This window comes from Chiloscyllium plagiosum, unplaced genomic scaffold (assembly GCF_037043375.1).
Source record: "Chiloscyllium plagiosum isolate Xiang-an unplaced genomic scaffold, Cpla_swu_hap1 HiC_scaffold_25, whole genome shotgun sequence".
Taxonomy (NCBI): domain Eukaryota; kingdom Metazoa; phylum Chordata; class Chondrichthyes; order Orectolobiformes; family Hemiscylliidae; genus Chiloscyllium; species Chiloscyllium plagiosum.
Genome location: NW_028270163.1, coordinates 28,555,930 through 28,572,774, shown reverse-complemented (window position 1 = coordinate 28,572,774; position 16,845 = coordinate 28,555,930). Strand labels below are relative to the sequence as shown.

General features: G+C 37.0%; 1 protein-coding gene across 9 annotated transcripts in view; it reads right to left on the bottom strand.

The window, feature by feature from the left end:
* Positions 1-16,845, bottom strand: part of tnrc6c1 (trinucleotide repeat containing adaptor 6C1) — a 693,384-nt gene that overhangs the window by 378,249 nt on the left and 298,290 nt on the right. For all 9 annotated transcript variants that reach the window (XM_088000550.1, XM_088000552.1, XM_043714631.2 and 6 more), the window contains one exon: positions 4,641-4,705. In XM_088000550.1, the coding sequence (XP_087856676.1) occupies positions 4,641-4,705 (65 nt within the window). The remainder of the gene's footprint in view (positions 1-4,640; positions 4,706-16,845) is intronic.

Here is a 16,845-nt window from a genome sequence, read left to right as displayed (position 1 = left end):
CTGCGTGCAGGAGAATAATTTTACTATTAGCACAAAGGAGTGGGAAATAATTATAAGGTGTAAAACGTTTTGAAGTAAATCACTGATCATGCTGATTGTGCCTGAAGGAATAAAATGAATCCTTTTTGTGATGATAATGACCATGATTAATTTCACTTTACATTATCTGAGGTTAGTGTCATCTGCTTGCAATGCTCAGTAGATGACCTGTCTCTTTTGCATGGTGGGAATGTTTTGATCCAATCATGAAACCAATGGCAATTTTATTAGATACTGCGGTAAGTAGCCTTGTGTTTCTCATACCCTGAGACTTAGTGTAGTAGTAGAGGATAACAGGGAACACAACAGTTTTTATTAGCGTGATGTAAAAACTATAAAAGTTAATGACTGTTTAGGTGCACTAACAATAATGTGCTCATTAAACTGTCTAAGCAGTCTTCCACACACACTTGGTTAATTCACAGATCTCCTGTGCCATTGCTCTTATTGAATTAGAGGGGATGCTATTTCATAATAATGGCATGAACACACCATGCAATATATAATAGATTATAGTATAATTTATATTGACCATTTACAAATGCTAAATCTAGGCATGGAACCTGTTAGTTGCTCATCTCCAGAAACTGGTCAGCACATTCCTTCTCTTTACTTCTCTTTTCTTTTTTCATTAAAGTTAATCTGGCACAAAGGGTCATATTAATAAAATTTACCTTATAATCTCTGCCTTTGCTTTGATGCTCTAGTTTCTCTTATGTGAATGTTGTCTTTCTTCATTATTGTTGCCATGTTGTTGCGAAAACTCTAGCTTTTCTCCCACCTTTCATCTACTCTCTTTCTTTCCTTTGTTTCATACATTCCTAAGGTCCTGGTATGGCACTTCCTTACTGATGAACAGAGTATCTACATTTCATGGTAAGCAGAAAGTAAAATAGACTGGATTGGAAATGATAGTAAAAGAAAACCAATCAGAGAGATACCAAACCACTGAGAGAGGTGTCAACAAAAGGGAGATCAGGAGAGGCAGAATAAGAAGCTGAAAGTTAGGACAGAATGCACGCATAAGGGAGAGATGAATTGTTTGTCTGGGCAGTGATTATGTGGAAGTGTTTCAGGGAATGCTGGCTTTGAGGAACTCAAGGGCACATTAACACAGTACACAAAAAACTGGGACCAATGAAGGCTGAATGTGGCACCGTGGGAGGAGGTGGGTAGGCTGGCATATGGGAGCGCTAAGGATAAATGAACTAGAAAGAAATCACCTTGAGGAAATAGTGTATGATTAACACTAAGTGAGACATGGGGTGTGGAAGGACTGAATATTTGAAACTGGAACTTTGGAAGTGGAAGCTGTCCAAGACGCACAACTGAGCACTGAGAATAAACTCCACTTGAGTAGCAGGTCAAAGAGTTCAAACTTTAAGAATGTTATTAAATGCAAACATTTTACCAGATTCAGGCAACATGTGGCAGCTATTTTTACAAATATGTGAATTTTTAATTGTTAGACTGACAGCAAGATATAGTTGCCTTAGTTGTTGGCATACATAAATCTTATGTTAGCAAATGTGTAAGAAAAAATACATAAGGGAGAATTTCAACAAGAGGGAGAGGGTTTGAAACCCTGTAGCTGACATCAATAATAATAATATAACTGAGAGGTGAACTTGAAATGAATTTCCAAATATGAACAGTTCAAATTTATAACATTACTCCTTGTCTATTGTTATGGGTGACTCAGTGGTTAGCACTGCTGTCTCACAATACCAGGGACTCGGGTTCTATTCCACCCTCTGGCAACTGTCTGTGTGGAGTTTCCGCATTCTCTTCGTGTCTGTGTAGGTTACGTCTGGTTTCCTCCCACAGCCCTAAGATGTGCAGGTTAGGTGGATTGGCCATGCTAAATTGCCATAGTGTCTAGGGATGTGCAGACTAGATGGTTAGCCATAAGAAAATGCAGTCTGGATGGGATGCTCTTTGGAGGGTTGGTATGGTCTGCTTTTACACTCTAGGAATTTTATGGTTCTAAAAATTATTGTGCATTGCAATGGGTAAAATTTACTTTATTTTCTTATACCAGTTTCAAACTAATATGTGATTCTTAATCCTTAGACAACTTCTGGAGACAAATAGAAAGAAATGGTTGGCATTGGATTTTGTTTTCAAGGACAAATTTACACTCAAGGGCTGGCTTTTCGCAATCAAAGTGGGGAACTCAAATGGGAATCTTCTTGATTCACTGAACACAACATGTCCTGAATTGTGCAGTCTTCAGCCCAAGTTGCAGGGTTGCATCAGGTCTCCCAATCCCTGACACATGGTGTAGGTTGACATGGGGAGTGTGCATGTTGGTTGGAAGGCCTTCTTCAATTTGCTGGGAATTTCTCATGCTGTTTTGGAAGGTACTCAGCTTTCTAGCCTTCATAACTCCACCACTCACCTCCCACCACAATTTTGCACACCTACCACATCAACTAAATGCCAACACTTAACCACACCTATCCACAGTACCTCATATCCTCCATGCCACATTGATAGCTCCTCACCCATTATCCATCATGAGCATACCCCAGGAGCAATGAAGATATGAAAAGAAACAAACTTTAATGGTCTAATCCAATCCTCACTCCTATGCACTTGATACTGGAAAATTACCATTTATAAAATCTATTCAAAGCTTTTAAATCTCAAGTAGTTACCAACTTATAAAAATAAGCAAGCTTCTATTCAGACCCCAAATTAAGGACAATTAAACCTTTAATGTACTCTTAAAGCCTATTTATTGCCATGAACTACAATGAAAATATTACATTCTTTAGGCACATAAGTGTCTTGGCTAAAATTAAGTTGTTAGTTCCACAGTAGAGTGTCATGGCTCAAGTGATCTGGCGTGAGATGGAATCTGAACTCTCCATACCCTTCACATGCTGTAATACAGTGAGAATGTCATGGACATGCCACACTGACACGTCCTTGAGACATACAAAACCATTATCTCTCTCATGCTCCCTGAACTTCATTCATTTTTGCATATGTTAGCAGGAAACTACATAGAGGCAAAGTTATTCATTTCATTGAATATTATCTTATAAGCATAACAACTTAGCATAGGGAGAAAATGGCCACTTGGTTCATCAGGTCTAGCATGACCTCTTACCACATTATTAACCTTAACTCCTTCATTATGAAATGTGTTTTTAAGGTGAAATATGGTGACTTCAGCTGATACATTGAAATGTACAAACAACACGTGATATAAAACAAGAAAATGCAAGAAGTGAATCAAACAAATTGTTGTGAGCATAGACTTATAATAAACCTCTACTTGGGATGTTGTTATTTTGTTCATTCATTGCATTCAGCACATTTTGTGAACCATACTCCAGCATAGCCATTAAGTTTACCACAAAGCAAAAGTTGGCAGAGCCGTATAGTTGTAACAGTATGTGTTACAAATTCAATTTTTTATAGGGAATATATAGCTACTGTCTATATTGTGTAGCTGCAGAAACCCAATTTTGGGGGTTCCATATAAACTCATAAAATTGTCAATTATATTTTCGTGAATTAGGACATCAGAAAATTTTGATTGAATTATAATCTTGAGAATTGTATCAGTTATCCATTTTTGTTTCGTACTTTTAAACTTTTTAAAAAGTCTCAGCATTAACCCTGACACTACCTTCTTGTCTGAGGAATGATTGCTTCTCCTAATTTCAATTTGTATGTCGTGATACTAAAACAACTAATATAATAGAAATAATGTGCAAAATATATACAGCACTTTGTCCCTTATTTATTAAGAACATTTCATTAAGTTTCTCTATGGAGTTAAATGACACCTTTACAAGCTCTGACTGCATGAAGATATCAACAAAATACATTGCAAATGCTGACGTATTACAAAATTAATAAGTAGCTTCGAAATGATAATTAGGAGGAAAATAGCCAAGTCCATACTCATGTACCCAATTTCTCGACAATATTAATCCAAAAATAAGACCATATCCCTTTCCCTCCTCAGCCATCATTTCATAATTCAAATTTAGTCTAGAAATTTAGCATTAAAATAAGTTGTGTAACTTACTAAACAACTGGCTAATGAGATTACAATACTCAGCATTGTTTGTGAAAAATTACACATCTGAAACCATATGGTAAATAATTATAAGCAAATCCCATGGTTATTGATGGACACCCATTTAAAATATGTTCTCAGTATCACATTTGCTTTAAGAGTAGACGTTTCATGATTTTGTATGGTATCATAACACAACAGACAAAAATACTTGAATAAAAGTTCATTTTTATATTATCATTAAAATTAAAACACATCACAATACATGCAGTAATTTATTCACAGTAATTCTTTGACTTTCATTCTGTGTTGATTATACTGTTCACCCAACCAACAAATAGACACTCTTCTTGATATTGTGACTGAGAAAAATTGAATTTGTTTACTAATTAATTACATCCACTTTGAATTATTTTTTAGTTAATGCTTGTATTTTTAGAATGGTAAAAATCTCAAACGAACCACGTTACTTTCGAAGTTTGCTGTTAAATAAATGCATGCTGAGAAAATCACACAAGCAATTTATGAAAGTAAAACAATATTTATAGTCTGTAAACCATACCTTATTTTTCTCTCTTCAAAGACAGCTTTTTGCCATGCATCACTTTGATATGCATTTAATTTTTGCTGTAACACAAAAGCATAGAATATGATTTAATGAAAACCTAGCATGTTCATTATGGGGTATAAAGACAGAATGCTACGTTTAACAAACACAAGTTACTGTGGAAGTTTGAAATCCGAAATAAAAAGAGAAAATACTCAGCAGGTCAGGTAGCATCTATGGACAGAAAACCTGAGTTAACATTTCAGGTCAATGGTCGTACATTAGAACTGCAAGATATTAGACATATGTAGTTTTTAAACAAATAAGCAAAGAAAAATCAGGGCAGGAAAAACTAAAGATACATACCTATTGACTATTGAATATTACTTATAGAAGTAAAATCTTACACAAAACACAATGGAATAAACAGATCAAATTTATTGAATAAAGAAATCCTTTGTGTGTGTACGAAATATGGATTTGTTTGCCAGAAGTGCTGAATTATTTTGATTTTCCAGTCATATATCCACATTAATATAAATTGCACAACGGTACTATTCCTTGGAAAGAGGGATAAGGTGCCCACAATTTGCAAACCCAAAAAGTGTGCTATTATAGACTTCAGAATTTTAATAACTGCTCTTTGATTGAAGGAATCAGCAAAGGATAAACAAAAAGAAGCAGCAATCACTGTGCAAGGAATAAACTATTAAAGGACAAAGATAAATTTATACAGGCAATTGAAAGCAATTAGCCATGTCTGGCAAAAGGAAAAGTGGAGGCTATATGAACAAAACTGATTTGACACAGGCTTGATAAACTAAAGGCTTTATTGCCAGAAAGGAGAAGGATTGCCCTGAGAAGAATTTAAGGAGTTAACTGCAGGAAAGCTGTCTTCAATCAGACAGTTAAAGCCAAATGTAACAAGGAATAACAAAGCTACTTCTGATATTAAGGCTAGCTGTAGACTTGCAGTAATGTGAATGAAAGGACTTTTAAAAAAAATCATCAATGTAGACCAAAGCACGAAATCTTATAAGAATTGGACAGTAGAATTCTGGACAAAGGATCAAATCTTGGACACAGCGAGAGGCAGACCACTGTTAGTAGGTTTTTGGCCAATGTTCCACCATTAATCAGATGATAGCCAAGTTGGGTTGTGAGGCTTAACTTGCTTACTTGAGGTTGCTACATGTAATAAAGTTGAAATCATTGTTTCAGTACTTGATTGCCTGCAAGAGTTCTTAATAAGTAGCTGAATTAAAGGTAACTTGTGGTGATTTAAGCACAGCACAAGGCTCATCACCGTTAATGGCTCATCATGAACTATACCATGGCGAATCACAGCAGGTCAGGCAGCATCCGAGGAGCAGGGCTCCTACCCGAAAAGTCGATTTTCCTGCTCCTCGGATGCTGCATGAACAATACCATGGTTTATGTATCACTAAAAACAGGAAAAAAAAATCACTTATTATTCCCATTCAAAACATTTTGGAATTATTTTGTTTTGGGATTATCAGAAATTGCAACATAAAACAAACCCTGCAATTTTGACATATACAAAGATTTTAATGCTAATAGGCAGCTACCAAATTATACATTTCCATTTACATTAATAGGTCAAATGAGAGACAATTTGATAAAGCTTAATATAAGCATATAACTTAGATGTAAACATTTTCATTTACTCAGAACCGAACTCAATTAATGAAAAATGTGTTTTTTTTGTTGTTTAGATTAGTCTAAAATATAACAACTCTGAAAATATGAATAATAAACTGCTGGAAGCCACATACAGCACTGGATATAGCAGACTTCTGTTTGAAATATTTACGACTTGGCTGAATTTACAATCTATTTCTATCTTTTAAACTGCATTTTATTTCCTGAAGAAGTTACTGGAAATGTGTATATTATATTTTATGCATTTGGATTTCATGATTTATTCTCGTTTATCCTGAGGGAGACACTTCACATTATTGTTTTAATAAGCAATTATGTGTGGAAATAGATTGTGGAATATCAAGTAACGTAATTTAATCAACTGGGAAAATAAATTATGAAACAAATGTCCTTCACAAATAGTCTCAAGTAATTATTTTATGATGGCAACAACCTAAAATGCATTTGCCACCTCTGAAACCATGACTTTTGTTTTCAGGCGGTATTTTGTCAAAACTGTCACTTGTTAACTATTTCATCACCGGCAAAGCTCGACTTTCTTGGAGGATGTATTCTTCATCTCAATCTTATTTCATGCTATGACTCAAACTGATATAAACATTGTTATTACATAGCTTGCATAAAAAGTTGAAGTGTCTGCTCATGGCTGTGAGTAGATAGCGATTGATAAATTACTGATTTTTTTTGTACCAACTTTGAAGTAATTATTTTATTGAAAGAAAAATTAGGTTTGAACTGATAGAGTTGCAATGATATATCTAAATGTATCAATATTGAAGATAACTATATTCTTCAAATTAAAATTATTCCTGAAACACACATAATCAAAACTTTTATAATGCATATCAATGGATTCTTGCAAGCACAGTGAAAATGAGATGTTCAAATATAAATTCTATTTTCATGGGGAAATATATGTTTAACAAAAGCTCCATAAACTGCAACATTGATAACTAATAAAACACAGATAATCATTAAAAATGTAATTTTCAACTATACCTACAGGTAATAATCCCAACACCTGATTATGCGATCTACAATCTACACGGAAATGTTACTTTGTTGAGTCCTGTATTTTCTTCTTCAGGCAGGCCACAACCAGTAACCATAGAGGGAGGATTCACATAATACTTAACAGCCTAAGGAAATATTTTGAACTGCTTTCTGTCCAGTGCCGTGTTTTTATGATGAACAACTGCTGCTCCAAATCAAAATGGATAATGTCATAATGTTTTACTGCGCACTCTACAAAATAACAATAATTGAAGCAATCTGGTAAAGGTGCTTGAGAAGCAATTTAACATAATCTATGATGATTCAGTTTCTCAATGGTGTAAGTGGATTAGGGCTCCATGGAACAGTTGAACACTCTTGCCAGTCAAAGCTCAAGTATATTAGAAATCATCTCAGAATTGTGCTGCTTTCAAAGTGATATCTAACTTAAATGACTGAAATGAAGATGCACCTCTTATTTGGTCATATTTTATTGACATGATTCAAATTATTCCAAAAGTATTATCAAATATGGGCCCATTCCCAGAACCAAACAAAAAAATAGGGATAATGTTTAATTTAGTCAAAAATAATATATTGCAGGAAATAGAAAATTTTATCCGAATAGAATTTTTGTGGAACTATTTAAAGTAAACCTTATTACTGTAGATTTCAACCTGTTTGCCATATATTGATGCCTTGAAAGAAATCCCTCCAGACAACAAGGGTAGTCTTATGCACTGAGTGAACAAGTGAACTGCTGGCGTGGCATCTGCTCAATGTGAGCATGTCCTAAACAGCAGCTCATCTTTGCAAAACACCCTATATTACCTGCTTCATCCCTTGCATCAATGAACAAAACTTCCGTTTGTTCATTGAAACGTTGAGGTTGACTACTGATATAGCAAGCTGTGGCTGAATGGGAAATTCAATATATACACCAAACATTTTTCCTAAATTCATTTATGGGATTTGGGTGCCACTGGCAATACCAGAATTTATTGCCCATCCCTCTATTTGCCCAGAAAATAGTTAAGAATCAAATACATTGTTGTGGGTCTGGGCCCACATGTAGGCCAGATAACAACAGTAGATTTACTCCTCAGTTGGATATTAATGAATCAGATGGGTTTTCATGACAATTGATATTGGTTGCCTGGTCACCATTAGACTAGATTTTTTAATAATTGGATCCACATTTTAACATCTGCTGCGGTACAATTTGAATCAATAAACCCCAGAGCATTAACCGAGGGGTTTAGATTACACGTCCAGCAACTGTATCACTATGACACCACCTCCACAAATGCACATAAACATATACTTTTGGGGCCAAGCAAATTAGGTTATTTTATACCCCAAATAGATTTATATGTCCCGATCTACAAAAAACAGTTTTGTCAGAAATGAAGCTGTCATTTTAACAAGGTTAGCAGTTTATTAAAGTTAATACAATCAAGCGCATTATTCTGTATATTGTTTAGTGGAGAACTGCTGCCACATATTGTTAATCCCACTTTTATTAATCTGACACTGTTGTCAGATTAATAATAACATGGATAATAAAGTGTGACACTGGTTGTCCATTAAAAGCTCTCATATCCCTCTGACTGAAACTGATGTATCTGTCACCTTTCTGTTCATGTCAACTATTCACATCATCACCATGAGAAGTTGGTACATCGGAAGTTTTCTATATATGTTCATAGGTCTTGTTGGATGAAGATATGCCATAACCAGTTGCTGCCTTGTGTTCTGTTGGGATTTCACTGCTGCTCTCAGGCAGAATGTGCATTTGTTAAACCAATATGAGCTAACGTACAAATTACTAATGCAGAAAATCAAAATGAAAGTAAATATCATCCTCTTCAACCTTTTGTTCCCTCATTAAAAATGCATGTAAGTCATTCTAAACCACTATATTAGTTATTCTTGTTTAACAAATACTTTAATGAACTTAAAATATATACTCAGCATGTAACAATATTGGTCATTGAAAGGATGTCATAGTCTTTCATATGATGTGACAATTAGTGGAGAATAGTATGAGTCCTGTCTTTTTGCTACGGTGCTAGTTTAAAACAAAAATAGTGAAATTAACCTACTTGCAAACAATCATTTGCCATCAGCATTACTTCAATCATATTGAAGGTGCCTTAAATTGCTGAGACAAGATTTTACAATTTTCAGAGGGTTTCCACTACCTGGCAGGCTCTCTTCTCCAGCCACAGGAACAGGGCAGGAAGAGGTCATTATTTAAGAGTTTCATTCGGTCGAAGGCAGGAGGGATGTTCAAAGCTTCACTTGCCATTTTTGAAATTGAGTTGGGGTGAGCAGGTAATATGCCCCATGGCACTATGTCAAATTTCAACCCCTCCCACCTGCCAATGTCAGGAGACAATAAAATTCGGCTTATGAAGTGAGAGATCATTTTAGTTATCGTTTAGTGTCAGCCTCTACAGCAAAACAAGAGAAGGAACATTCCCTGCTAAGATAGGACAAGACTTTTCTTCAAAAAAACAGAGATCTTACATCTTTCCAAATCATTAATTCCAATACACAGTTTGAAAATAATGGCACAATGGACAAACATTCATCTGAAGCACTCAAACATAATTCACTGAAAATTGCTTGAAATGTTGGAGCACAGGGAATGAATATTAAGGTACATCACTCAACAGTATGTACTTTGCAATAGTGTAAAAATATCAAGAATAACATTCAGCCCTATGAATCAAATTCTGAGTTTGTAGAAAATAGGCAAATGATTATGTAGTCATAATGTGATTGAGTTTTGAGGGAGAGAAGAGCAAAGTAATACAAGCATTTTAAACTTTAACAAGGGCAGTTATTAGGGCATGAACACAGAGTTAGCTAAATTGAACTGGGAAGTTAGGTTAAGAGATAGATCAGTAGAGATGCAATGGTAGACATGGAAAGAAGTGTTTTAGACTAATAACGTCTCCAAAAACAACTGACTACATGCAGGAATGAAATTGAACCATTTAAATTGTTCCCTTTTCATGACTTGGAAAGTTGATTGACATTACACTAACAATTTTCATGCTGTACTTGTGATGTTGTACTCATGTTCTTAATGCCTGAACTGAAATTGATGCAATAAGTTTAATAGACAATACGTGCACATCCAGCAAATTCTTAAAAATAACATGAAGTTTAAGGACAAGAAACATGGTGCATCAATGAATCTTCTGATCTTGCTGGCTGATTTGCATATTATTTTCCAAAATGATTGAATATTGTGAAAATAAAGTTAAGAGTTGAACCTTAACAACTACAAAATGGTAAGGAGTCATAGTTCATATGGAGATATAAATGTATTTACAAATTGTAAAGCATATTTTTATGAACTAACTAGCATCCTAATGTTTTTCACAATGTTAATGATGCAAATCTGGATAATATCACAAAAAATGCAATTTATGATAAAATATTGACTTGTAATTCCTACAGTCCAATGCACCTTTTTTAGCATAATAAATTATAAGTTTCCAATTTGGCAAACACTGTTTAACATTGGAATAATTTTGCTGTTTCACTCACAGTGGAGATGACCACCTATTGTTTATCCTGTAAAATTATCCATGCCAGTCCCTGTAAACTGATGAAGCATTTAGTGTACAACAGACATAGCCTGCTTGTAACACAGGTGGAACACATGGTAGCATATTCAAGAATTAATTATGGAAATTGTCTCTCAATAGGGGTATTTGGAATTTGTATCTTCATATCTTAATCACTAATATGTTTTGAGGCTTTTGTCACATCTAAACACATTACAATTCTCTAACACATCAAAAGAATCATAATTGTCAGGAAGTAAAATACAAATATTCTTAAGGATCCCACATCTAGCCGTCAGTATATATTGTAGTCCTGAAGTACAACATCACTAATAGAACGTCCAATTAGTGTCCAGAGTTCTCTTTCATGATCTAGCTTATCCAAGATGATTATTAATTGTATTCTGAGAACTGTTAGAAGTTTGCCTGCTTGTTGGAATGGTGAGTGTTACAGATGTTGAAGGGTTTGGAGGAACTTACATCCAACAGAAGAAGAGTTAATGCATGCTGGTTTTGTAAACAAACAGTGACCTCACAACAAAATTGTAAGCTGACTGGCTGGTGACTATCTAAAGTAAGCATGTTTGCAAACAGCTAGATTCATTGATGGGTTTTTTATGTTCAACTTTACAGCTTGAAAAGAGTCTTAAGGCATGGAAGGACAGCATAGCTGTGTGGAATGTCCTTCCTGTGTCCCATGGGGAACCATAGGTGGCTCTCTGTGGCATGATTGATCACAGATGCAGTACCATTGAATGCAAAAACATTAACTCTGGATTTTTGAACTTGAGCAGAGGTTGGAGTCATCAATGAAGCTGAGAACCACATGAATTGTAAGATTAACAGAATGGGCACACCACAGATTAAGACCATGCAGCCAGTGACGAAATGGGTGACCACCAGACAGTTTAGATACATCAGACAGGTAGTGCAGGAGCTGTCTAAGTCTATCTCACAAATTAATCTGTTTTCAGTTTTGGATCGCAGTTACAGAAATGGCTAATTTGAGAATCCTAGCAAGAGCCAAGTTTGCGGCACCACAGAGACTCGGCTCAGAACAAAAGGCTAGCATTTAGGACTAAGATGATGAATGTTTTCATTCAGTGGATAGTGAATGTTTGGGATTCTCTGTCCCAGAGGGCTGTAAAAGTTTGAGTCTTTAAGTAAATTGAAGATAGAGATTGCAAATGGATTGGGGGATAGTTTGGGAGTATTTGAAGGAGTAGTTGAAGTCAATAATGTAAATGTCTTTGAGGGAGAGCTACTTAAGGTCATGCAGGTGAACGGAGTAGAAAGATGTAATGATATGATTACATGAAGTCCACATATGTGGAGAGTAGATACTGACATACACTGGTTGGGCCAAATGGCCTGGCTCTGTCATATACACTTGACATAAATCAGACATTTGGCAGAAAAAGACAGTCAAAGTCACCCTGCTGTTTCACCAAATTATTTTCATGCACAATTGTTGTCAGTTCCACCAGCCCAAATAAGTTATAGAGCCAGCTGATGCAACTGCTAACACACCAGAAACAGTGTGTTCCAGGCCTCATGCTGTGATATTTGTGATGATTTAGATTGATTTCTAGTGTGGAACAATGCTAACACTTACATCCCTCATTGTAAAAAGGAGCTGGATTCTAGAGAGCCCCACTGATGGGCTTGAAAGTGGGTCCTGAGTCCATGCAAGTAGATGGCAGAGCCCAGGATGGGACTTTTCTATTAGTATCCAATGAAGAGGGCACCACTGGAACTGCTGACCAGTTCAGAATGCATGCTACCTCTGTCAGTGATTCTAGACCTAAAAAATGGCTGATTCCTCAACTTCCTGGCAGCACCATTGGTCAAGGTGACCATGTCTGAGAGAGAAGAAATCCCTTCCATAATGAAGCACCCTTGAAGAGCAGGTAAACCAGGGAGAGCGATCAGAGGGTGAACTGTAGTCAGTGGCTATTGTAATTGGATTTCCCTCTGTGTTTCAGGAAGTCATTAAAAAAGAAGGCTGTCCCCACTCCCTCTATGAGGCCACCTCGACATAGCTGGTAGTCTCTGCACATAGCAAGGCCTGTTATAAAGTCAGTAAAATGCTGTCAGAGGGTGGGGGTAGTAGAGAGTAGATGATGTCACAGTGGTTGTCAGCTCTAATTTCTGGACAACATGGTCTTTATTCAAGGATAATATGATTTAAAATAAATACTTTGCTTCCTAAGGGACACTCACAAAAATCAAATTTCCAAAGGAAATTTCCAAAGTTCAGCTTAAAATATCCTTTTATGGGTAATGGTGCACCTCAACTCCTGTGGTGCCCATCAGTCACAGAAGGTCTAAAGGATAGGGATAACTAGGATACACTAATAGTCAGTTTGAAGGATTTGATATATACTAGGAACTTCAGCCAGAAATAAATTAGCTGTAAAGGGTGATGAAGCAAAGCCAAACAAGTCCTGGCTCATCAGTTTCATATCAATTTTGAAATATAATGAAATTAATTATTAGATATTACCCTGAAAATCATCTGCATCATCATAGGCATCCATAGATTCATAAGGATAATAAGCAACATTTTACTATTTTTAGGAGAGTGACATACCAAATAGACTCTGTATGTGGTGTGTCATATAAAGATTTCAGAAATGTTTTAAACAGCTTTACAGATAAAAGAAAATTATCAGTCTAACTCAATGAGCGAGAGATCCAAGGCAAAACAGTAAATAAGAGTCGATCCAAGTCCAGAAAAAAAGTGGGTGTTAAATAATACCTCCTCCTACACCCTTGTATATCACGGAACGTGTCCTTGTATCCTTACAGTTCAGTACCTGGATGTAGCAGCTGTGTAGCATTATCTGCCAGTCCTATCAATGGAATGTGCTTCTAATACAAAAAACTCATGTCTCCTCTCATTCTGCGAGTAACTGGATGTTGCAAATTCATGGCGCAAAAATCACCACTTGCATGGCCAGGGCATCCTCCAGCTGTGTACTCGGCACAATGTTCCTGCATGGTCAGACTGGAATTGAACATAGACTTTGACTGAGTGTGATGATATTTACTTACTGACTCCTTGAGCCCACTAAGGTCTGCTCCAGTTTGACTTTCAGACTTGCCATTTAGACATGGCACCATGAAGCACGGTTACTGTGCTGCTGGTGTGATGTGACATTGTGTACTCCCATCATGACAAACTGTGTGCCAGCCCTTTGTACTAAAAAGCAAACGTAAGTTACAGAGGCTGGCAGCATCCAGGTAAGAATGCTGTAAGTTAGGAAAGCAAGCCAAAAGCCATGAGATGCTTCCTGTCTTGATGGATGACATGTGTGCATGTGTTGCACACAAAGCAATCTGGCAGAAACACACATCATAGCTGTCTCTGAGCTCCAAACTAAAGTATTGAAAGTGATATTATGAGGTTGGTGTTTTAGCAGTGTCACCCTGCTTGAATGAAGGCTGGTAGAGCATAGTGTCCATGAAGCAGGCAGGGACCTTATGCTCAAGCAAGTGGTGAAATGCAGTCAGGTTACTGCTCAGATTTTCAAGTCAGGAATTTGCAACATCTAGTTTCTCACTGAATGAAAGGAGACTTGGAAATGGTGTGAAATAAGGTGAGTTTCCATTAATGAAGACAATTGCATGAATTGAAGTTGTTGGTGCTCAATAGTGAGATTCCGAAGTCGTCATTTAAAACTTAAGGAAAATCACAAAACTTTTTCTCAACATAGTAATTCTTATTTTTTGATTCTTGCTGTATTCTCCCTACTATGTTGCCTTTGCCCATAGCAGTCCAGAGAAGGGAAAATTCCAGCCATAATTCTACAATGTGGTCAATACATTGGGGGATATGTCAGAGAATGTTATGCTTTTAAACTGCAGAATGTTTTATCCTTCAATTGCCACTGGGACACAAAGGAGACATTCAACAGTGAGAGATTCACAAATCTGAAGCTCAGCATCAGAAAAGTGAGTTTTGATGTTGCTGGGAGAAATTTCAAATGAAGGAGCTGACTGAAAGCTTAAAGAAGGTATTTAGACTGTCAAGCAGATCCTGGTCAGAATGTGAGTTAAAATCCAAACAATGTGCTCGCTGTGTGTTCCTTGTCCAGCAGCCTTCTGAATACAAGGTATCTGCTGAGGTTATTCAGGCAACCAAAAACTTTGTGAATAAAAGCAAATCAGGCTCCTAAGATGCAATTAGGAACTAAAATTAATTTTAAAGTAACACTGTAAAAAAACGGTGACTATATCCATTGGTCAATATTAAACATGACTTTGTATTTTCAGAAGGAGCTCATTCAGACCCCACTAGAGAGAGTTTAAGCCCTGCTATCTTCATCGCCCTGTTCCTCTCCACCCTCCGGAAAGCCTACACCACAGCTTGCCTGACTGCCATATTTTCCACCACACAGACTTCAGGCCCAAAGCAGGTTAGCTGTTGACACTCACGTTGGGTGGGTAGCTGGCAAATGGAAAGTTAATGAGGCAAGACACTTAACATAGACTGAGCTTTTCCCTGTAACTTCAGGGTTAACCGTCCGGTCCACATGTCCTGCTGGCTTCCCTCTCAGCACCTAAGATTTTTCATATTATAACGATTGGAACAGTGATAATTCGAATGAGTGAAAGGCAATTTAAAACTGATGTAAAAAAATCTTCCAAAAAAGATCAACGTGGAATAGATGCCTGTATAGGACAATGGAAGCAAAATCTCCGGAACAGTATAAGAAGCAGTTGGATACAGCAACGGGATAGCAATTTCTTTTTCTTGATGGCTTTGTTCATTTTGGACAAATGGCCTTTCTCAGCTATATCTATTGTGAAAACTTCAATGGCAATCTCTCCAGAGGCAGTGAATTGGACTGAATTCAGACACCAATGGAATTTGGTAAAATGAGCTGTTATTATTACAAAATCTGGAAATGAATAGCGCTGTGGCATTGTAAATATAATTATATTTAAAAACTGATCGAAATAAATGGCATGAACCATTGATATTTTTGCACACCTACTGAGATAATCAAGCAAAATTAAATATGAGTCAAATCATGTGGCACCGGAAAACAGGTCAGGCAGCATCTGAGGAGCAGGATAGTCGATGTTTCGGGCATAAGCCCTTCATTAGGAATGTGGGGTGGATAGTGTGGAGGTGGAAATGAGCTGAGAGAAAATAAGGGGATGGGGATGGGGCTGGGGGAAAGATAGCTGGGAAGGTGATAGGTAGATGCATGTGGAAGGTAATGGTGATAGATCGGAGGAGAGGGTGGAACAGATAGCTGGGAAGGAAAATGGACAGGTAGGACAGTTCAACAGGGCGGTGCCGATCTACTGTGTCTGTTACTGTCGATGTGGTCTTCTCTATATAAGGGAGACTTAACAACAGTCGAGGTTTGTTAAATACATTATTTTACTTGCATGACACTGTAATATTTTGCTATAAATTCTGTCTTATGGTCCTACTCTATGGCGCTCGAAAAGCTAGTGCTTCCAAATAAACCTGTAAAATATAACCTGGTGTTGTGTGATTTTTAACTACACTAGGGAGACAGGACATCAACTCGCGAAACGTTTCAGAGAACATCTCTGGGACACATATACCAAACAACCCCACCATCCTGTGGCTGACCACATCAACTCCCCTCCCACTCCGCCAAGGACATGCAAGTCTTGGGCCTCTTCCACCAACAAATCCAAGCCACCCAACGTCTGGAGGAAGAACGCCTCATCTTCCGCCTTAGGATCCTTCCACCACATGGCATCAACGTCAATTTCATCAGATCCTTATCATCCTTCCCCCCACCTTATCCCAGATCCAACCTTCAACTCAACACTGCCCTCTTGAACTGCCCAACCTGTCCAGTTTCCTTCCCATCTATTCATTCCACCCTCTCCTCCGACCTATCACCTTCACCTCCCACCTCCATTTACCTATTGCTTTCCCAGCTACCTTGCCCCCAGCCCCATCCCTA